General features: G+C 37.5%; 2 protein-coding genes across 8 annotated transcripts; both read left to right on the forward strand.

Moving 5' to 3' along the window:
* The first annotated feature begins 235 nt into the window (after positions 1-235).
* LOC108127121 (ATP-binding cassette sub-family G member 1) lies at positions 236-18,377 on the forward strand. 7 transcript variants are annotated; one of them, XM_070276718.1, is made up of 11 exons: positions 236-583; positions 3,451-3,550; positions 14,307-14,596; positions 14,955-15,100; positions 15,234-15,472; positions 15,789-16,096; positions 16,158-16,326; positions 16,388-16,488; positions 17,402-17,557; positions 17,628-17,836; positions 17,903-18,377. In XM_070276718.1, exons 1-11 carry the CDS (start codon positions 557-559, stop codon positions 18,039-18,041), a joined length of 1,884 nt encoding a protein of 627 aa, XP_070132819.1. In that variant the 5' UTR covers positions 236-556; the 3' UTR covers positions 18,042-18,377. The 7 variants fall into 7 exon arrangements, with proteins under 7 accessions (XP_070132819.1, XP_070132821.1, XP_070132820.1 ...); XM_070276719.1 differs by lacking the exon at positions 236-583 and adding an exon at positions 2,256-2,300; XM_017243969.2 differs by lacking the exons at positions 236-583; positions 3,451-3,550 and adding exons at positions 7,785-7,886; positions 13,296-13,509.
* Positions 18,378-18,760: 383 nt separating this feature from the next.
* On the forward strand, positions 18,761-22,313 carry Hrs (Hepatocyte growth factor regulated tyrosine kinase substrate). Its single transcript, XM_017243946.3, has 5 exons — positions 18,761-18,931; positions 19,083-19,167; positions 19,219-19,483; positions 19,950-20,315; positions 20,424-22,313. Exons 1-5 carry the CDS (start codon positions 18,901-18,903, stop codon positions 21,966-21,968), a joined length of 2,292 nt encoding a protein of 763 aa, XP_017099435.2. The 5' UTR covers positions 18,761-18,900; the 3' UTR covers positions 21,969-22,313.
* The last annotated feature ends 708 nt before the right edge of the window (positions 22,314-23,021 follow it).

The following is a 23,021-nucleotide window of genomic DNA, read 5'->3' on the forward strand; positions in this document are numbered from 1 at the left end:
GCAAGGCGAAATGAAAATAAGACAAAGCACACACAAACCCTTAGAAGGCTGGCAGACAAACCGACGGATGGCCGGATGGTTCGCGATTCCTGGTTACCCAATTCACGGATCCCAAGCACCAGAGGCGCCCGAGGAGAAGCCATTGGCAAACACATTCTCCAAATCCCGCTCAGCTTAAGTTGGCTTTGAAATTTTGATTGAAAAAATCAGAGAGCAGGGCAGCAAAAACTTCAAGGGGGCCAAGACGAAACAAAAGGCAACGAACCGAGTCAGAGGATACCAGACAGCCCCCAGAAATGGGCGACAAATAGCGAAATGTTTCCATAGATTCCGATAATGAGGGCAGAGTGGCTGGGGAGAATCCGCTCGAACTGATGGACAATCTTTTCTCAATAATTCATTTTCGGTTCCCCACTGTTGCTGGTATTTTGATTTGGCCGAATTCCAATTATAGTACTCACTTCAGCTTTAGCCGCTAAGTCAAACTTTTGGCGGTGACTGTTGATTCCTCGAGATAATTCTGCTAGGGGAAAAGCATAATTGGAAATGCAAAGCAATGAACTCGGGGAACGAAAACATTCGGGTAAGTGCTTAAATATCATTAAATTGTGGTAAATATTTTTTCCAAGGGACCAACCTTTTTGTTTCCATTCCGAAAATAGTTTTCCAGCTTTGATTAAAAAAAAATGAGGGGCAACCTTGTTTCTAAGACACATTTAAGTTAAAAATACATTTTTTTTTTAAATTTTTTTTTCATTTAATGAATCCACTAAAATAAGACTAACAATAAGTCATCAATTCATAGAACTAAATAATACTAATAAATTGTGGTTACATATGTAGTTGGGGAGGGTCTTCCTTTTAACGCTAAGTTGATCGATCGTTACAAAGTACATAAATCTTAAATTCAAACTACTTTTGTAGCAAAATAGGAGATCTTAAAAAAGTTTTTTTTAGTATCATGATATTGAATAAAACCTAGTCTGTTAAATTGGAACCATTGAAGCTGGGAAATGTATGCTTTCAAAACTTTAGATTTAATTTAAAAAATTTTTATTAAATCATTATTTATTTTGATATCATTAAACATAATATTATGGCACTTATATCTTTAACATAAAAAAACAAACCCAGTCTAAATTAATACTAAAAGTCGTAACAGGCGTTTACATGTAAAAACGCATGAATATATCATGTATTATACAACTAAAAGTGGCGCCACTGAGAAGTGAATTTTACACTCAACTAAAATGTATTTCAAATACGGGATTGTGGAACGCGTGAACGCGTTCCATGTAGATAACCAAAATACCGTTAAGAGGAAATGGATTTCAAAAATATTTAATATTCAATTGGAAATAAAATTCATGAGCAATGTTATTTTTGATAAAATCAATAACAATCGATAAAATACAAGAAGAGTGCTCATCAAAGATGTCCAATATGCAATACATATAACGTAACAATATTTTACGCATAAAACATAAAAATGTAAATACTAATAGTTCCTGCTTCAATGACGATTAGTTTAACTACTATGATGATAGTTTTTATCATAAATACCATTTCAACTAGTAATTCGAAACTATTAATAGTATTAATAATTTAAGTGCCTAAAACAAGCACAAATAAAACGCTAAAAAGTTCTCCGTACTGCTAATTGATTCAAATGATTTTCCCACGTGCAAAGTACGAGATCCATCAAATAGTCTACTGGGTCAGGTTGAGTTCAGATAGAATGGACCTTGGTTTCAACTTTTCACGTAAATATCCCGGGCCTTGTTTTTCCAGTTCCTGAGGGAAAAAGGCAGGAATAATATATCATAATTTATAAGTACTGAAATTCTTGAATGAATAAAAAGCCAATAATGCAGGCCGGTAATTTACGTTCATCCAGTTTTAATTCCCAAACAAGGTGCGACTATTGCCGTTAGCAATGAATCATATAAAGTTGTTATTTCAGACAAGTAAGCTTCCATATCAAACCACTCCAACAAAGTATTAATTGAAATGTCAGGTTTGTTAGACACATATCGGACATAGTCCTAGTGCCGCAAGAATTATATTTTTATAGTCACTTATATTTTTGATCGTACTTGAACCGCTAAAGTTTAGCTAGCTAGTTAATCTGGTCTAGCGAGGCTGCCATTAAAGTTAGCCAGATTCAAGAGCAGCCTGTAATTAAATGTACTGACTTCGGATTCAATTTGATGAAAAGTTTTCCGCGAGCACGATTGTTTTTATATTAGTCTCGTGTCACACGTCAGATCGAACGGAAGTATTGAAAAACTCATTTAATGGTAAAAAAAAGCATTTAGGACGTGAAACTTATTTTTATGGGCTGCCGGATAAAAAACGAACCAAAAAAGAAGATCTCAAGAGACATAAAGAAACAATTCCTTTTCCAAAGCATTTTTCTGTAGCTAATTAATTAAAATTTGTATTAAATCAAAGAACTGCCGACTCAAAGAAAGGCAAAATGAAAAAAAGACACAATTTATTTATTATATTTCTCAATAGCTTTCGCCGCTTAAGATATATTTATAATTGATTTTGAAACAACAAATAACAATTTAATTTTTATTTTTGATTTTTTAAAAGAAAAAAAATTTGTTTTTCTTTTTATAAGAAAAGTTAATAATAAAAGTTATTTTTTCAAAATCATATTTATTACATAGAATTATTACATGCTAAATACATAGGATTTCAAATAAAAAAAGGTGATTTAAAGATTTATTTCCGACCAAGTTATCATATTGTTTCTGCAACAATCAACAATATACTTTTCCCAGAGCTGTGGATAGTTTTTGGATATTCAGATTCAAGTCCTGTAGAAATTGCTATCCAAGCATATATTTCCGAAAATTGGAGATTTAACCCAGAAAACATCTGAAAGAAGGTTCAAAGTTTAGTTAATTGTGAGTTATAGTTGACGGATCCTGGAAGATACAATTTATTTAAATGCGAGTATAAAAAATTAGGGATTCCAGCTACGTGTCTGACAGAAACGTATCCTGTTTTAAATAATAATGAAATAAAATAAAATTTAAATAAAAATAAACATTATAGGGTCAGAGATTAAAATAGCCCCTGGAGCGATCGTTGAAAAATTTACCTAAGTAAATACATTTTTCCTGTTATCAGAATTTCCATTAAGTCACGAATAATCATTAACCAATGACAGTGATCGGATTGTGCACATGTATCAATTTATTATAATATCCGGGTAGGAATCTTATATTGTTCTGTTGAGATTTACTTTAAGTTCCTCTTTTGAGAGACGGTATGATAAAATTCGATACCTCACCACTAGCATTTTTTATAAGTCAAAAGAGCTGCGATGTTTACAGAGTAAACTGATAGATAAATAGATTAAATATCATATTTAAGTGGCTTGTGTTTTTAACCTATTAAAAATTCAATATTTTATTAAAATGAATGCGTGCTAAGGAACTGGATAGCGTGAAGATGCCAAATACCGTGGAATCCTGTTCCATCAGCATAAAATTCGAGGATCTCTCCTATCACCCTGAAGTGGGAAAAAACAAAGGTGAGAGCACTACTTTTCGATACTACTTTATTTTCATTCACAAAAACTACCCGGTGGTCGTGACTTACATGCAAATATATATTCAGTAAGTACTGTTTTCATTTACAACTGTAACGTCATAAGATGTTGGTACCTGACTTGCAGTTGAAAATTTGTTGCAATTACGGATTCATGGAGCAGTCCCGTTTTTCATTTGGCTTGGTTTATTCCATCTTCGTTGGTATCACTAATGAGATAATTGTTGTACTGTAAGAGGAATGTAGAAATCATACAAATAAAGTGTCAAAGAAAGCAATTAACGGAATCTTGGCCTATAAAATATGACAACAGTCTACCAATCAAAAGTCAATTTTATTCAAACCGGTTTCAGATATCCGTATTTTGTGTCATATCTATAGGACATGTTAAGTTATGAATTCGTTGACACTTTTGATTCAATTAAATCAGATGATTATCCAATGATTAGCAGATACTACATTTCCTGATCGACGGGACTGAAAAAATAGTTAAACGTTCTCTTTTTTATTATAGAATGATTTAATGCGAAACGGTTCAATGCAGATTGAATAAATGGCTTCTCAATTATTACATAGCATTGTTCAATAACATTTTGTAAAACTTATGGTATTTGCATACGCGGTAATCCAAGAGTAAAAAGTATACTGTATTCGTGTTAATGTATGTATCATGACGAAGGAATCATGACCTCAGAAAGTGGATAAGTTCTTGATGAGCATCAGCCGAGTCGATATACCTTATCGATATACCTTTATACCTTACCTTATCTCTCTGTCATGAGTGTATCAACACGTGGACCTCAGATACTATAACAGATAGAGCTATATGGTAAGATTTAGCATGACTCTTATACGACGAACGCAATTAAAGCCGGCCTAAATTTTTGGTATATTTCTGTAGCTTCAGCCCAAAAAGTTGTTTTTTATATTCTTGATCAGGATCACTTCCTGAGTTGATATGAGCATGTCCGTCTGTTTGTACGTAAACTTATACGTAAAAAGTTCATAACGATCGGCAGACTATATCGTGTAGATGCCATCTAACTTAACGATTGGTATTTATGAATATAGAAGCTTGGGATTATTTTTTGATTTTGTATTGTAATAAATAGGTTTTATTAAGATATTATCATAAGGATTGGCCAACTATATCCGATGTTTGCGATATGTATCCGAGATTAACTGAAAGGGTATATCAACTTCGGCTCCGATGTTAGCTTTCTTTTCTTGTTAATTTATATTTTTGAACTTTATTTATTTTTTGATGCCGTAAACTCCGAGATTTAAGGACATTCAGTTTCTAGTTAGCGCTTCAAATAAAAAATATAATTTATATTTTTTATTATTCACTATCTGGATTAACCTTATGCATTACTTTCGGGCCATTTAATGCCATCCTAATATCGTTGGAGTTAATAGACTGCAGTTGAATGAATTTATCTAAGGTGTGTGAGTTCAGTCAACCGTGTCATTCCCCGCTTCGCCCCTCCATAGCGCCTTAGTACACCCCAATTAATAGTAGTTAAAAGGGGGAAGGAGCTAGGGGATCTTGACGGGGTCGGCGGCATTCCCAACACTTTTAAGCAGCTAGTTTTTTATGCTTTGCTGTTGGATTTCGGTGCTGGCTTGTATTTATTTATTTTTTTTTTTGGGCCAAGAAGGCCAGCCGGTTGTTGTCGCCTCTACAATTCCGTAAAGGGGGGAGACGACGGCTTACGATTGCTGCTGTCTTCGCTTTGATTGCGTGTTTTTATTGGCCGACCACTGCGTACGATGTTCGATTTCAATGTCAATGTCAAACGCGATCACAATCACTGGAACACGATCGAAACAGGCTGGGAATCGGATAGTGCGAGTATCAAAAGCATGACTTATAAAACTCAAAAACAATATTTGATAAACAAATATTTTATACTCGATAAACTTAAAAAATTAAAAAGCTTGAAATAGTGACTTTCTTTTAAGCGTTCTCCAGCGCCCCTCCATAGGTCTCTAGATTTGTCTAATAGCACATAATTGTTACTTTATGTCTTATGGAGAAATACTATTGGTGCTGATCAAAATAAAGTGCAATATCCTAATCAGGAATATATAACTTTCCTGAGCCCGATGAGTAACGAGTTAGATTATAAGATTAAGACCAAAAAAGATTATTTTGAATTGACAACACTCCTCTAAAAATTAGGGTCTAGACGGAGACAGACACGGTTACAATAATTTTATTGTCTTTAAAAACCGCAACAGGTTTACACTCATATTGGCCAAGTTTGAACTTTCGAGAGCTTGAAACCAGAGAAACCCGTTCTATTGAGACTGAAATGGATAAATTTGTTATATTCTGATGGGACTTGAGCTATTAATCAACATTTCTTATCACCGAAATGGAATGCCACAATGGGTATTTATCATAATGCGTATAACAATATATTAATAAAGCATTATTTTATTTGTTTTTATACTCTCCCGTCTGAGAGTCTTAAAAATATATTAAAAATAATATACTTTATAAGTTTTAAAATTTTTTATAATAAAGATATCAAATTGGTTTTGAGAAATCAATTTAATAAATCTCCTAATTTTTTGAACCTAATTACTATTTTTGAACATGAAACCCACTGTATAATTAAAGGCATCGTAATCACACGCCAAAACAATCAACTATCACGCATATCTGTCCCTATGTACATATTAAATTCCATTATTATTGAAGTGCAAATAACTGTACTCCCCAGAGCTGGCACCACGAAAATAGTATCATATATCAAAATTACTAACTCGGTATTTTGGACAGATAGGAATCACTAATTAAAGAGCTTATGGAAAGGGAAGCTCAACTAAACGTTCTAATAAAAATAGATTCAAAAACAAAAATCATTTTGTTTATAAAATACATTAGTTCTCGTGAGTAATTTGAAGCACTACTAATTTAAGGTGCAATAATTAAACTGAATTGCATCAAGTCCGGTCACGAAAAAGTTACTTTTTGTATATTATCGACTCCTATAAATCCCTGTTCGATGGAAATGAGAAAATGTCAGTCCATTTAACCAAGTTATGAGTCGTCACTACAGTAGACTTCGATCATATAGCTTTGTAAAACTGAAATGATAATTAGAGAATTATTTTATTAACAAGCAATTAGACAACTTGCAATTTACAAAGAAACTTGGTATAATGGTTGATTTATTTCACAGCCCGATAAAGGTAGACCCTTATTGCCGAGAACTACAAAGGGTCAATTGAAAAAGGCAAACCTGTATTATACCATAATATACATACATGTTTCTGATTCAAGTAACGTCTAATTTTAAAAATCCACATTGACCCACAGAATATATATACTGAAAGCTCCCAAGATCTTCTCGGGATTGACCTTAAATACGAAATACGATATACGAAATTCATTAGCTCTTCAAGTAACGTCTTCAAGTCCTTTACCTAAATAATTATTTACTTATTTTAAAAAGAGAAAATAACATGGTGGGAAACGACTTTGATAAGCATAATGCAAAGCTGAGTAAATTCTGAGCAGATAAAAGATTCCCCCATAAATCTTTCACAATAAACATACAAACGTATGTATAGTAGGCATCGTTGAGAGGAATCTCCGAAGAGGACTATATTAGTATAAAATTAGGTACAGTAGGCCCAGCGCTCTCCGCTCTCTGCTATGCGATGTGTCGAAGCTTAAATACCCTTTAAATATACCCCTTTATTTAAGTTTAACATGAGAGTTTCTATTTTTAGATTCTATAGGATAAGTCGGCTAATCCTTATAGAAATTTCTGAAACTGACCAGGTTCCTTCTTTGCCAAAGAAAGTCAAAACTCTATATGCAAAAATACAACAGTAATGGCATTTAAAACGTAAATAGGATATAAGAGCTATGAGATACAGCCGACCCATCCCGTTTAAATTTACGTTTATACTGGGCTTATCTAGAGTCAATTTCTAGAGGCATATAATACATTAATACTTTACTCTTAAACTGAGATACTAGAAACACACAAAAGTCCATTTACCGATTTCAGAACATACATATACATATGTATACACATATTACATATAGTGTATACAATATATCCTTAATTGCGTGTCACAATTTTTCACTAAATTAGAATACTCTCTGCAAGGGTATTGTGAATATCTACGCTGACAGCGGCAAGCGCTTTAAAAAACTAAACTATTCGAGCGGGCTGCGTTGTACTTGGCCAGTGGCTGCCTGAAAGTCGCCTCAGTCTCGCGCCGATTCCGAAGCGATTCGGAAGCGTTTTTACCACGTCCCAGCCAAAAAGAATATACACAAAAATTAATACTTGGTCGGTATATACAGATGCTTTTTTGGTTCTTGGTCGCAGCGCGTGTTACAATTCAAAAGTCTATCTCGGAAACATTCTCGGAAATTATAAATAAACCATAATTTTTTCGCGGAAAAAATTAAAAGCCATCTGTGTTATTTTTGTTTCTAATGTTTTGCGTGTGAAAACACCAAAAAATAGCAAAGGAAAAACACACACAGTGTTTGAATTATACAATTTTACGATCGCACAATATTCTTTCACCATCAAGTGCGGGCTGTGTGAGTCAGCTAAAACACTAAAAATTAAGAAAAATGAATAAAATCAACCAACAATTGAAATCACATGCAAAAAATGTATAACATGGTCTGATATTGAACTCGGAATTCGGAAAGGAAAGCGAAAACGAAACGAAGACCAAAGCAATTTTCGAAACGAATTGTATTTTGATGATTTGATTTAATTTCCAGCTGTGTTCTATTTCCACTTTTATTTTCAAATTTTTGGCTCACTCTGCTCCTATTCATGGGCCCTCGTTTCGGTTTCTGGGTCTGTTCTTATTGAAATGGGTTCATACAGAAAATAGAACACGGACGCACACATAGAGCTATTTGTTCTCCGTTGTTGCTCGTTGATCACAGTATGGCAATGTAGATATATGTCGGATGGAAAGTATTGAACATCTCACCTAGAACCCAGCCATCCATCTACCATACGCCCTGTGCGCCGAAAAAATTGGTGCTTTGCGGCCATTCCTTGGGCGCCTTGATCAAATAAACTGGAGTATTTATTTGCATTTTATTAGTCAGCGATTATGCCCTGCCAAATTGCGATGATGATCTCATGGCCCGGACATGACCAAAACCAATGCCAAGATGGAACCCGCACCCCAACCACACGAACACCCCAAGCCCCACCACCCCCTAACCACCACTATCAGAACCACTGTCATTGTCACCGCAGAATATGGGGCAGCCTGACCGGCCTGCTCTACTGGGTGGGTGCTACAGTGGGTGGCGTGGGCGTGTGGAAAGAGTGTGTGGAAAAGTACCATTTTGTAATGCAATACCCGTCGCTTTGCATGAGCCACCAAGTTCGCGCCCCAATCTAAACACGAGTGCAAACAAAGACAACCATTTGACCTACAGTTCAAAACACCAGACCCCAAGATGATAACTAGCTTGATTGTTCTACCAAAAACAAAAACATTAGTAAATTGCTATTTGGAGGTAATACAAAAATAGAAGTTGAATCTTATATTACCTTTGCACTTTTTGTAGATGTGTTTTATCTGTTTCTATTGAAACAAGTCAAACCATTCTAGGCTAAAAAACGTGTATTAGACCACCTATATTATTAAAAATAACAAGTGTTTCTCTCAGTGTCCACATGATACGTAGGGTGCGTAAGGGTGCGGCTGTGCGAAAATCTGACCCTTCTTATCATCTATTAGGACAAAACAGACGACTTATCGGCGTGAGTACAATTGCCCTAAGGAAGTGGAAATTGAAATCTATGCTAATTAAAAACAACCAGCCATGAACCGAAAACGATCTGAGTTTAGGCGCTTCAGTGCGGGAGGCCTTGGGGCTTGGATTGCTGTAATCAGCGGCGAATAGATGATCACGGGCCGACCATGAAGCCGTAATTTGATTTCGTCTACCCTTGCCTCCACTTGAGACGTTATATATCTCTGGTCTGTATTTTAAACGCACAAGATCTAGCTGGGTGACAGGAGAATTCTATTTGCGGATAATAAAAGTTTGAATGAGAGACACTCAGTCGTCTTACAAGTCAATTGAGCAATTGTCCAGTATTGTGTAAAATGTAACGCTCTTATCTCTTCTAGGAAATAAAAGTCTTTTTTCTTTTTCCAAAAGATTTATCTAAGTGGGGCAGCTGGCGTTTTTGCGCGTCCCCTATTAAGGGCTCCTTACGATCTTTAGACAATAGGTTCCAATAATGACTTGAAAAATTAATCGCAAGACCTACTTCCAACCTCCCAAGTATTAAGATAACTTGGCATATTCACGGAAAAACTTGTTTAAAGTGTTGGAATTACCTGAATACAGTAAATATTGCTACCCATTGCATTGCAACAGGGTTCATTGCCCATGCCTCGAAATATTTGCAAGCTTTGAAAAACTGTTGCGAAACATTGCTGACAGAATCGATGAAAAACTTGACACCTTTCCCAAAGTCTCGCCGTCTTCTTAGTGTAAACAGTATGCCGAGACTGCGGCATGAATGGATTAGAATAATTGCTCGCAGAGTTATCTAACCTGGCTGTAATTGAATTCAAATGCTGGTTATGGCATCAGGTTATGCGATTATTAAATTTTTTTTATTTCCCGCAACATCACATAGCCAGACCGATCACTCACACGTGCCTCAGGTTCAGGAACTTTTGCTTTCCCGTCTTTGTGTTTGAACGATCTGTCGATTGATGTGCCAAGCAGACTTTTGGATTGTTTATACAATATGCTTTGTTTATGCAATAAGTACTTAGATTAGAATGAATTACGATCCGGCATCTGTTTATTTTCACTGGGGTCCAAGTGCGATCATGGCCGCAAATAGACTGAAAATGCTAAAAATTTCTTGCAAAAAACTACGATAGGAGTTCTTTTTTCTATTATATGTATTTTGCAACCATTTATAACATGTTATTATTATTAACCCTATTAAGTTGCAATAGAAAACCAATTAGACAAATGAACCAATTAAGAGTTGATAACCGGTATTGATATACCTGATTACTTATATACCTGGTATTAATACGACTTGAGCTGTGTAGAGTCCCTTCCTGATAGAGTCCTGCTCTTGATCAACTAAATTATTCCAAGATTTATTAAAATAATAAACAATATATAGCTTTGATAAAAATAATTCCTGGGAGGGATTCACTCCGAGTGACTCAATTCAAATGTGGAAAAGTCAAAGGCAATGTTATTACAATTTATTTTAATTGATAGCTTGTGACATTCCAGAGTTTCAGAGCGCAAGTGTTTGCCTTCCCAAGACACACATGTAGATGTGTGTGCAAGTCGACCTGCTGTTTTGTTGGTGCTTTTATTATTATTATTTATTATCTGTTATTGCTGCCTGTCCGATAGTCGACTGAATTTGTAATTTTATCGAACCTGCGGGTCAGCAAGAATACGAAGGTAGCACCACTTAATTGACATTATTTTTCGAAATGAAAAGATAACCATGGGAGCTCCGGCCAGTCGTGTTGGCCGTTTGGTGGCGGCGTATAATAATGATAACCTCACTTAATATATAAAATATTTTTTCGCCTGGGATGGGCGGCCCGCTTCCGTGCGTATTGTTTTCATCCCACTTGTTTACGTTCCGAAGGTTCTCTTGATTTCGTACAATATAAGCCGAGTACAAAATCTTGTGCCATTAATTTAACGGTCACGTAATAAAATTCTAAAGCCACTCGGTCTCAATCTGAGCCAGGCTCTGGCCATTCAAAGAAATTTCATTGCACAAGTCGCGATAACTGAGACGAATTCAGAGCCACCGGCCGTGTACAGTGGGATCTCGACAGTTAATATAGACAGTTTAAAAGTACAATAAATGTAAATCATTTTTTTGTAAACTCTCTAATTCATTATTATGACGTTTCGACACCATTCCCCTTAGAAAACCTTTACATTTTTACCTCAATTTAGGAAAGTTGTGCATATAAATTATATGCTCTGCATTTATTGCAGATCTAAATTCCTTTTTATGAAACTCACACAACATTTAAAATTGTCTAACTAAGTTAAAATAAAATATTAAATAAAGTGTAATGCAAATTCATAAAAAAAGAAAAATTAAGAAAAGGCTACTTCATTTTGTTCCATTTCCAAGTGATTACTGTGATTCTTTTCCTCCTCTCCCTCACACTATTTCGAAAACTTCAGTTCACTTTTTTCGAGTGCCGCTGCATCAGTAAACAGCGCGACCGACTGTTCGACAATTAAGTGCCGCAGCGCAGCTTAGGCAGGTGTCGTTGTCAGCTGTGTTGTTGCTCTGTTCTTTTGATTATGGGCACTGACCGCCGCAACGTTCTCTATTTTTTGTCTACCGCGTAGACAAGCCGCACTCAACACGTTTTTTTCTTTAGCGGATTGTGGTCATTTACATTATTTTTCATATTGCAACTCTTGCCTCTGTTCGACGATGTTCCAACTTGCAATGACCGAATCAAAACATGAAAAGCTTTTTGGCAATTCTTGCTTCTGATCGCAAATCGGTCTACCTCCGAGAGCGGAGCTGCTATTATTCTCGAGGCATTTTGCGGTAAATTGCCCATGAGAGTTGTGGGGTATATGGGTTTTTGTGTGTGGAGGATAGAGACTATTTTTCCAATTCAGGTCTAAGACTAGTCGTTAAAGGGCTTAAATTAATATGTTAAGCAGCTGTACGATTATAACAACTGACAGTCACGTTGATGTAGTTTGTCTTAAAGGCAAATACGTGTCACATGGCAAATTCGTTTACTTGCGGAAGTTTGATTAAATAAGCAGCTAATTTTTTCCACAGAGTAGCAAAAGTTCTTAACAAAATATGTATGGTAGCTTCCACTTTCCCCTCTCAACACTTCACCAGAATGGTATTTCACACATCAATTTAAAGACTATTTCTTTGTGTAAACAATATTTTGCAGTTTAATGTTCTGGTTCTTTGGCAAGGCCGTTTGATAACTTTGCTTTAGGGTTTAATATTTTGTTTGTACACTTTATAGCCGCTTTGTAGGTAGGTGAGCCGTTGCTAGTAGGGCTGACTCATAAATTCAAATAACAATTTGTCTGTCGTTCTGCGCCCAAAATTAAATACGAGTAACAGGCGACGGGCGGCTCAAGTTAAACTTGAAATTTAACGCCACTCTGGCGACTCGATTGTTGACTTCCAACGCGATTTGCATTGCCAAATTATTTTATATTTTATATGAGAATGTGCTGGCTCTTTGCCTTGTTATAATTTGTTTTTGTAGCCCCAGTATTGTTGATTGCGTTTTTCTCCAACGACGGAAGCAGTGACGCCTACTGTAGCTGAGGCAGCGGCAGAGGCAGAGGCAGAAGCAGAGGCTACAACGTGCTGGTGATCGCCAACTTCTTCCGCAGGTATCAGCTGGCTGCGAGCGGTAGCGCATGCGCGGAACTCAACTCAGGGAGACCCTCGAAGAATAGTTTAAACTTTAAACAAGACTTTAAGTTTTCGTCGCAATCCTTCTTCGGCTCGTCAGTTTTCGGCTTCCGTTGCGAAAGTTCACGAACTTGAGGTTAGCAATTCAAGTCGCGCTCTAATTGTCGCCATAAGTCTTTTACTTTTGCAAGCTGGTGATATAATCTCGATTCCATCAGCCACAAATTGCACTTTTGACCCCACAAAGCGTAACCATAATTCATTGTTGTTTGTTTTAAAATGTTAAAGTCCTCATCGAGCTGGAAATAAGTAAATAATGTGCCAAGCAAGCCAGCAAAGCTTATAAACTTCAATAAAGCGACCAAATAAATATTCGGGTTTGTAAACAAGCGAAATAATTCAAATAATCACAACATGGATAGCAGCAAATTGTTGAAAAACGTCTACGGCATCGATATTCACTTCGAAGATCTTGTTTACCAAGTTAACGCGCCCAAAAATGGTAAGAATACAAACCTTGTAAAGCCAAAATATTGCCAACAAACAAAAAACTGTTTGTGCATTTGAGTAAACGTAAATAACCAAATGTATTATACACCAAATGGGTATAAAAAATGTATTTTGTCTGAAAGTAATTTTTCCCGCTCTAAAAATAACTTTACTATCTGCTGCAAATAGACTATCAAAACGCAAAAGCTTTACCGGAAGAAAAGACCCTGGGATCACAGGTGATATACATTCTAATAATCAGGGATCAGGGTGTTATCTGTAATGAAAAAAATCTAAAAAGTGCGCGTAATTCGGGGCACTATCTCAGCCTGCTTATGAAATCTTAATATAAACTGACCCAACCGAATTTTAAAACACTTCTGGTTTACGGCGTTTGCAAATTTAATTGGGGTTTCGCTGTCTACGGAGTTAACCTGTTGACCTTAATGCATGCAGCTTAATTGAGCTGCGCGTGCGCAATTACTGCTATTGGAGGAAGGTTAAGCAAGACGATTAAGCTTTAGTTAGAACATTAAAATTAAAGGCGCTCTGCATCATAAACCATACACAATGAGGTCATGCCCGAGTGAAAAGATATCTTTTTGCGCATAATTTTTCCAGAATTATTAATTATCTCATCATTAGTGGAAGTGATAGCAGGCTCTGTTTGGATATGGATAAGATAAAAATGCGAGCATTTTTCTATCTCTTGTTTCAATAATTTTTATGTACATATATGATAAAGAAAAATTACTGAATGTGTGTATTTTTTTATACTTAAATGATATTTGTATTTATCGTTACTTGCAGAGAAAAAAAAGGTGCTGAAGGGTATAACAGGAACCTTCAAATCCGGTGAACTCACCGCCATAATGGGCCCTTCGGGGGCCGGCAAATCTAGTCTGATGAACATCCTCACGGGCCTCACGAAGAGTGGAGTTAGTGGAAAAATAGAAATCGGAAAGGCCCGAAAACTGTGCGGATATATTATGCAGGACGATCACTTTTTCCCTTATTTCACCGTAGAGGAGACGATGCTTATGGCGGCAACACTTAAAATATCGAACAAATGTGTCAGCCTGAAGGATAAACGCAGTCTTGTGAGTACAATGATTACCTTCTATGAATGCTATATTTATTTTAATAAGCTTATAATAATAGATTACCCCAGGAAAAACTAATTTATGTATTGAAATAATAATTTCTTCACACTTTTCACGTATATACAAAGTAAATAGTACTTGCTAAATTCAACAAAAAATTTAATAAAAGCACAGTTAAAAATTAAAATAGAACCTAAACTTTACATTCTACAAATAATTTTTCGAGAATTTTATAAAAAAAAAAAACTTCATTTAAAAACAAAACAGGTTTCCTTTAGATCCATTGAATTTTTGAAAACTTTTTTCCTAAGAAACCATTGCAAAGTAAAACTACTAATTTCCGTGTGGCTTACAGATCGACTACCTCCTGAACTCCCTGAAGCTAACAAAGGCGCGGCAGACAAAGTGCTCCAACCTGAGTGGCGGCCAGAAGAAGCGCCTGTCCATCGCCCTGGAGTTGATAGACAATCCAGCAGTGCTATTTTTAGATGAGCCCACAACGTGAGTGAGAGGATCGGGATTCTTTGGGAATTAAAACACTAACAAACCTGTTATTGGGGCTGTTAAATTGACAGTCGTATATGTCCTTGAACCGCAGTGATCTGATCTTCTTTTTATCTCTGATCTCGCACAGAGGCCTGGACAGCTCCTCCTCCTTCGACACCATCCAGCTGCTCCGTGGCCTGGCTAATGAGGGGCGTACGATTGTGTGCACCATCCACCAACCGTCGACCAACATCTACAATCTCTTCAACCTCATCTACGTGTTGAGTGCCGGTCAATGCACCTACCAGGGCACGCCCCAGAACACAGTCAGGTTTCTCAGTGGCATCGGCATGGAGTGCCCTCCGTACCACAATCCTGCCGACTTCCGTGAGTTGAAACCTCTCCCTTTTCAACCAATTAACACATCAAAATTTCCACTGCCTTATGCCGTATTGATTATTATTGCTACTATCACGTACGAAACAAAATCAAGTCGCATTATCTTTAGTGGGGAACATGATCATTTTTTCGAAATAGTTTGAAACAGTAATTAAAAAATCTACTACATTAATTGATATTGAATAATTTATTATTAACTAATTGATAGTAATTGGATCTTACGTTAAAATTTTCTGATTTCTCGGCAATTCTGTTTTGAGGCCCAACTCTCTTAGGCACATTTAAACTTCATCAATCGTTTCAGTTCTGGAATGCGTTAACGGTGACTATGGTGACCACACGGAAGCCTTGGCGGAAAGTGCCAAGGACACTCGGTGGCGATATGACCAACAATTAATGCAGGATGAGGATACTGAAATGCCAAGCGAGTCCCAAGTGGCCAAGTTCAACGAGTCCCAGTCACCGGGACAGGATCAGAGCCAGGTGCAGAAGGTCGAGATCCAGAAAATCGAATCATCCAAAGAGCTCACTAGGCACACGTATCCTCCAACGGAATATATGCGACTTTGGTTACTGATCGGTCGATGTCATTTGCAATTCTTCCGGGATTGGGTAACTTATTTGAAGAAAATATGTCCTTTTAACAAAATTAATTCCCTAATTGTTTTTACAGACTCTAACCTATCTTAAACTTGGCATTCACATTACCTGCGCTATTCTAATTGGCCTTTTTTTCGGCGATTCTGGCAGCAATGCCAGTAAACAAATCTCCAACGTGGGCATGATTATGATCCATTGTGTTTATCTTTGGTATACCACCATAATGCCTGGAATTTTGCGGTGTAAATATAATAAATGCATTTTTTACATTGCATACTCCTTAACTTAGTCTGTCTTTCATAGATCCTTCCGAAATCGAAATTATCAAAAAAGAAACGTTTAATAATTGGTACAAGCTTCGAACTTACTACATTGCCACAATTATTACCGCCACGCCAGTTCATGTAAGTTAAAAAATATTGTTAAAAATTGTTCAAATATTTAGTTTGGCTCACGCTTTTGTTATTGTGTTGTTTTTTTTTGTTTTTTTTTTTTTTTTGTTGTAAAACATAAAAAATGTTTTATCTTAAAATGAAATAAAATCTTGTTTATATCGATTTTCATAATATATGTAGTTTTCAGTTACAAGTTAGGCTGAAAAACGTTTCTTCCTTTGATTTTAATACCCGGTACTTGTAGAGTACAAGGATATATTGTAGTCGTGTGAATGTATGAAACATAGAAAAGGCATTATCTCCGACCTCATAAAGTATATATATTCTTGATCAGCATCAACAGCCGAGTCGATAAAGCCACGTCTGTTTACCGTATGAACCACGCGTTCATAGAGACTATAAGAGATAGAGCTAAAGGATTTGGCATGGAGACTCTTACAATGCCCACGCAGTCAGTTTGTTTAGTTTCAAATTTCAAGTTTGTCTAAAAATTTTGTCACGCCCGCTTCCACCCTACAAATCGCGAAATTCGGTAGCGCTAGTACTATACTTTAAAGAAATCTTTAAAGTAAAAACAGAAATCTGGTTTTAGCGCAAGTTCGATAATGTTTTTGGAAAATTCGTTTTTTCTGTTTCAATAACTAATGTACACCCAAGCATAATGTATAGACTTTTTAGTCTGCTTACTTACTAAATTGGTAATATGGTCGTAGTTTTTTTTTGTTGTTGATTTGCCCAAGCGCAAAAGTAAGCAACAAAAATTTGTTGCTGAGAATCCATACCGTTAATGTTTAAACTTTAAAGGTCAGTTAAATTGTGGGTGGAAGTGATGAGTACCGGGTATAATATGAATAGTCGGCAAACTCGACTACCTGTTATACTAAAATAATAAAGAATTCATTAAAATTGTTAATTCTTTCAGATCATATTTTCAACGGTCTATATTACAATTGGCTATTTGTTGACCGAACAACCAGTGGAAATGGACCGATTTGTGAAATACTTGCTAACTGCTGTTGTTGTAACCTTTTGTGCAGATGGTCTAGGAGTATTTCTCGGCACCGTACTAAACCCGGTGGTAAGAAAACATGCAAAAGTTTAAAAATTAAATTCACAAAATGACTTATACAAAAAATACTCTTTTTCAGAATGGGACATTCATTGGTGCTGTTTCGACCTGTTTTATGCTTATGTTCTCCGGATTCCTCATTTTATTGAATCACATTCCGGCCGCCATGCGTTTTATCTCATATCTTTCTCCAATGCGATATGCCCTGGAAAATATGGTAGTTTCTTTATATGGAAATAATCGGGGGCAATTGAACTGCCCCGACTCAGAATTCTACTGCCACTTTAAGTAAGTTTTTGAGCAAAAAAAGCTGTCAAACAATAAACAATTACATTCTCATTAAACCCACTTCAGATACGCGGTAACCGTTTTGCAACAATTTGGAATGGAGCAGGGACACTACGGCTATAATATCATGATGATTTTAGGCCAAATCACGCTGTTCAAGGTTTTGGCTTACTTTACTCTCAAACGCAAGATCAAGTCAAACTGATCCCAATCCATTATGGCGAGTGTATATGTGCTTTGAGTATTGGGCTTAATTTGAATCGAATGTGATTTTTCGTTACTTATCGCTTAGTGGCATAATCCCAAGCTTTTTATAGCGGCGTGTGATACTTTAAAACTGCAACGAAACCATAGCCAAGCTGAAAGCTTAATGTTGCTACAACCACTAAACATAGATTTTTCTACTGTTTTCATTCGGATTTATGTGCAAACTATTATTTACGTGTAATTAATTTTTTAGTTAACCTAATTGTAAGCGAGTCTCAAGCGATGAAATAAAATTGAAATAAAAGTTTTCAAGTGTCATTTTATTGAAAGTTAATTTTTAAAAATTTACATTGTATTTATTACGGATATTACATCAAAATAATAGTAAAATACTAAAGTCAACGAATCCAACACGGATCGTTGGGTGGGTGAAGGTCGGATGGATAATAAGGGGAGCCGAAGCTACTGTGGATAATGAGGATGATATCCTACACTTCTAGAATCACCTCCTATTTTAATAGGAGCGGCTCCTTTCCTCGGATCTTTTCTTGGAGGATTTATTTGGCTCCAAATAACAATTTAAACAATAACCGTGCGTTTTTCAAATATTTACTTTACCCAATAAAATACTTTGCGACTTGGCAACTCTCACTTGATAAATGTGGCAACATCCACTTGGTACCGGCGCTGCCAAACATTTATAAAATTTTGATTTAACAACACTGAACTTATCGATAACAATTCCAATACATATTGTCTTGCGAATTTTCTATTTCTAACATTCAGCTGATTATTGTTTATTCTGGGAACTCGGAAAATAAATTAGATACAAGGAGCAGCGGAAAAGATCCACGAACATGTTTCGATCTAGCTTCGACAAAAACTTAGGTAAGAATAATAATAAGTTAGCTGAAAAAAGCACAAAGGCCGTTGAAAAAAAATGACTCATCAGAGATTGAAAAAAAATAAAGCTAATGAACTTTCTGTGTTGAAAAAAGTAACACACAAGGGACTTATTATAATTGCGTTTACTTGACAGAAAATGCCACAAGCCACTTACGATTGGAGCCCGACTGGCCCTCAATTCTTCTTATTTGCGATGAAATCAACCAGAAAGATGTCACGTAAGTTTATTTAAGTTTGACTATTTGCATATTAAACCTCTTATTTTGCAGCCCAAAAAATGCTTTTGCCGCAATTAAGAAAAAGATGAATTCCCCCAACCCACACTCTGCTTGCTATTCTCTTTTGGTCTTGGAAAGCATTGTAAAGAACTGTGGAGCTCCAGTGCACGAGGAGGTGTTCACCAAGGAGAACTGCGAGATGTTCAGCAGCTTCTTGGAGTCCACTCCTCATGAGAATGTGCGCCAGAAGATGCTAGAACTGGTCCAGACATGGGCCTACGCCTTTCGCTCCTCGGATAAATATCAAGCCATAAAAGTAAGATCCCTTGTTTTCTTGGATTGTTATTGTTAAAGGTGACTAATGGAGTCTTTCCAATCTTATCGAAAAAAGTCCTCAGCATGAGATTATCTTTTGTTCATTTGGAATGCAACTGTCTTTGTTGGACGTGCGGTTTTATTCTCTTTAACTCAAAAAACAGTGTGCGATTATTTCTGGTGACTCTAAACCTTAATTCAAAATGAATGAAGAGTGTCTCAATTCTCTAGATTTTACACATACATATGTATGTGTACACATATTTAACCCTTTTACCACCCAAACCGGCCCTGTCACATGACATGTAATTTAATTAGCGAACCTCAATTGCTGTTGAGTAAAAATTTAGTAAGAAGTCATCAGCTGAGTAAAGATGAGCTCTGAGGAAGAACTAAGCATAGATGAGGAATATCTAGTAGGCTTACTGCCACAATTCACTTACAATTTTAATTAAAATTTTTTAAAGGATACCATGACCATTCTGAAGGCGAAGGGTCACACATTCCCTGAGCTCCGAGAGGCGGATGCAATGTTTACGGCTGACACGGCGCCCAACTGGGCAGATGGAAAAGTTTGCCATCGCTGTCGGGTAGAGTTTACCTTTACCAATCGCAAACATCATTGCCGAAACTGTGGCCAGGTCTTTTGCGGCCAGTGTACGGCCAAGCAGTGTCCTTTGCCCAAGTATGGGATCGAGAAGGATGTTCGGGTGTGCGACGGTTGCTTTGTGGCCCTCCAACGTCCGATGAGTGGCACCAAATCTGGATCTCGAGTGGCGGACAGTGACCTGCCGGCGGAATATTTAAACAGTTCATTGTCCCAGCAAGTGCAAGTAAGTCGGCTATGAGAAAAAGGAATTAACCTGATTAGTCTGAACTAATCAATTAATCTGTTTATGAGCTTATCTCCAAAATAATGAAAATATATACAATTTTTTTAGACCCCGGCCCGAAAAAGCGAGGAAGAACTAAAGGAGGAGGAGGAGCTACAGCTAGCACTAGCCCTTAGCCAGTCTGAAGCTGAGCAGCAAAAGCAGAAGCAACAATCCTTGACAGCGGCAGCAGCCGCTTACAGAATGCCGCAGCGTTCACCAAGTCCCGAGGCACCGCCTGCCCCCAAGGAATATCAACAAACAATAGAGGAGACAAGCAATCCAGAGCTTGCCAAGTATTTGAACCGTAGCTATTGGGAGCAACGCAAAATTAGCGAGTCTTCCTCAATGGCTAGCCCATCAGCACCAAGTCCCATGCCGCCAACCCCACAGCCTCTACAAAGTATCCCTCTTCAAGCAAAAAGTGCCGATGAAGTTCAAATCGACGATTTTGCTTCTAACATGCGCACACAGGTGGAAATTTTTGTAAATCGAATGAAATCGAACTCAAGCCGTGGACGAAGCATCTCTAATGACTCCTCAGTCCAGACCCTCTTTATGACCCTGACATCTTTGCATTCGCAGCAGCTATCGTACATCAAGGAGATGGACGACAAGCGGATGTGGTACGAGCAGTTGCAGGACAAACTTACCCAGATAAAAGACTCGAGAGCAGCGCTTGACCAGTTGCGTCAGGAGCACGTGGAGAAATTGCGTCGTATTGCCGAGGAGCAGGAGCGCCAACGACAAATGCAGATGGCCCAGAAACTGGAGCTTATGCGTCAGAAAAAGCAAGAATATTTGCAATACCAGCGGCAGTTGGCTCTAAAACGCATTCAGGAGCAGGAGCGTGAGATGCAACTGCGACAGGAGCAACAGAAGGCTCAGTATTTGATGGGCCAGGCTGCACCCCCATTCCCCTACTTACCGCCATCGTCTGTGCCTCAGCATGGATCACCTTCCCATCAACTAAACAATGTTTACAATCCTTATGCTGCTTGTATTCCAGGATACCCAGGAGGTGGCCCCGGGCCGGCTCCCGCGCTGAATGGTCATGGACAATTTCAAGGTATCCCACCCGGCATGTACAATCCGGCCATGCCTCAACAAATACCACCAAATCTTCAACAGCCTGGTGGATTGATCCAGCAGCCGCCGGCCCAGCCGGGTAATGGTCAAATGGTGCCGACCATGCCAGAAAATCAATTTACCAATAATCCAGCGATCCTGCAGCAGGCACCAGGTCAGCCGGCGCAACATCAGCTACCGGTTCAACAGCCTCAGGCTCATCCGGTGCAACCACAGGCAATCCCGGGTCAACCGCAGCCAATCCCTGGGCAGCCCCAACAGCAACATCAGCCAGTTCCAGTTCAACAGCAACCACAGCCACAATTATCTCACGTAATGTTGCAGCAGCAACAGCTACCCCAATCCCATCCGCCTCTCGCAAATCAGCCTGCTCTCCCTGTACAGGCACCACCACCAGTAACCGAAGTAGCCAACTCTCAAGTTTTAGCAGTGGCAGCTGCCCCACCACCTCCACAAAACGAGCCAGATCCGGCTCCACAAAAATCTGGCGAACCAGCCACAGCCGAATTGATTAGTTTTGACTGAGCCAGAATATGTTATTTCGTTTTGAGTCGCTTGTAACAGTTCTTGTATGGATTACATGCCTAAAAAATGTGTATGGGTTCACTTTTCCAATTAAAAGCGAGCCACAGTGGTTAGATAAATGCCAAAATTGTTTAGTTTATTGCGGTTATTAGTTACTATTTGAAAGGTTTTAGTTCAAAGAACACGAGATGTCCAATTTTTAGTTAAATGAAAAATTTTGAGAAACGGATAGCAGCTTTAAGAGGCTGCGTTAGTCCTATACAACATCTGTTACTGGCGAAAAGGACTCATCATATTTTAACCAAGTCATGTTATCCACAATAAACTTATACTTTATATTTAAGATTGGCTTATGCAATTTTTATTTAAGGGGACCCCCCCCATTCTCGGTTTTAAAAAATCGATTTTTTTTTTTAAATTTAATTCGAACTTGTAACTTTTCAAGAATGTTCCCTGAAAATTTCAAGTAAAAATTTCAAAAACTCTTGAAGATATAGCCGATTTATGGTGGAAGCCTCAGGCGACGGCGAGAGCCGTCTCAAAACTTTAAACGCGTTTTTCTCGAAACAGTGTTTTTACGACTGGCGCATGAGGTTACTCAAAAACTATTAATCCAATCGGTTCCAAATTTAAACACGTTATTCTATACCAGAGGTCGGCACCCCAATACATTGATATGATTTTACCGCATTAGTGTTAGTAACGAATAGCAGAAAGTAGGCTTTTAGAATGACGTTTCACACATTTATACTGTGTGTGTGTGGCAGAGCTCGGGCAGAGAAATTTCCTATGCCCCCGAGATAGGGCCGTGCCGACCTCTGTTCTATACATATATAGCTCTCGTATGAACTAGGATAAATCAAATCGGTGAAGATCTTCTTTACTTTTCAACTCGATTTATGGCTGAAAATAATGGAAATTTAAAAAAAAAAATTTCAAAGGTCCGCCATTTTGTTAATTTTTGAGCGAAGTTAATAATCCTAGTTCATACGAGAGCCAAACATGTACTTTTTCTAATCCCGTTGGAATTTTTGGATTCAGATGTTCCAGTGA

This window comes from Drosophila bipectinata, chromosome 2L (assembly GCF_030179905.1).
Source record: "Drosophila bipectinata strain 14024-0381.07 chromosome 2L, DbipHiC1v2, whole genome shotgun sequence".
NCBI lineage: Eukaryota > Metazoa > Arthropoda > Insecta > Diptera > Drosophilidae > Drosophila > Drosophila bipectinata.

What these genes read in the sequence shown, in the direction of transcription:
- Hrs (XM_017243946.3), top strand. Translation starts at nt 18,901, where the DNA reads ATGTTTCGATCTAGCTTCGACAAAAACTTAG. An exon ending in TAGCTTCGACAAAAACTTAG is followed by an intron (nt 18,932 to 19,082) that starts GTAAGAATAATA and finishes TTTACTTGACAG; the next exon opens with AAAATGCCACAAGCCACTTA. An exon ending in CATTGTCCCAGCAAGTGCAA is followed by an intron (nt 20,316 to 20,423) that starts GTAAGTCGGCTA and finishes CAATTTTTTTAG; the next exon opens with ACCCCGGCCCGAAAAAGCGA.
- LOC108127121 (XM_070276718.1), top strand. Translation starts at nt 557, where the DNA reads ATGAACTCGGGGAACGAAAACATTCGG. An exon ending in TGCAATTCTTCCGGGATTGG is followed by an intron (nt 16,097 to 16,157) that starts GTAACTTATTTG and finishes TTGTTTTTACAG; the next exon opens with ACTCTAACCTATCTTAAACT. An exon ending in GCACCGTACTAAACCCGGTG is followed by an intron (nt 17,558 to 17,627) that starts GTAAGAAAACAT and finishes ACTCTTTTTCAG; the next exon opens with AATGGGACATTCATTGGTGC.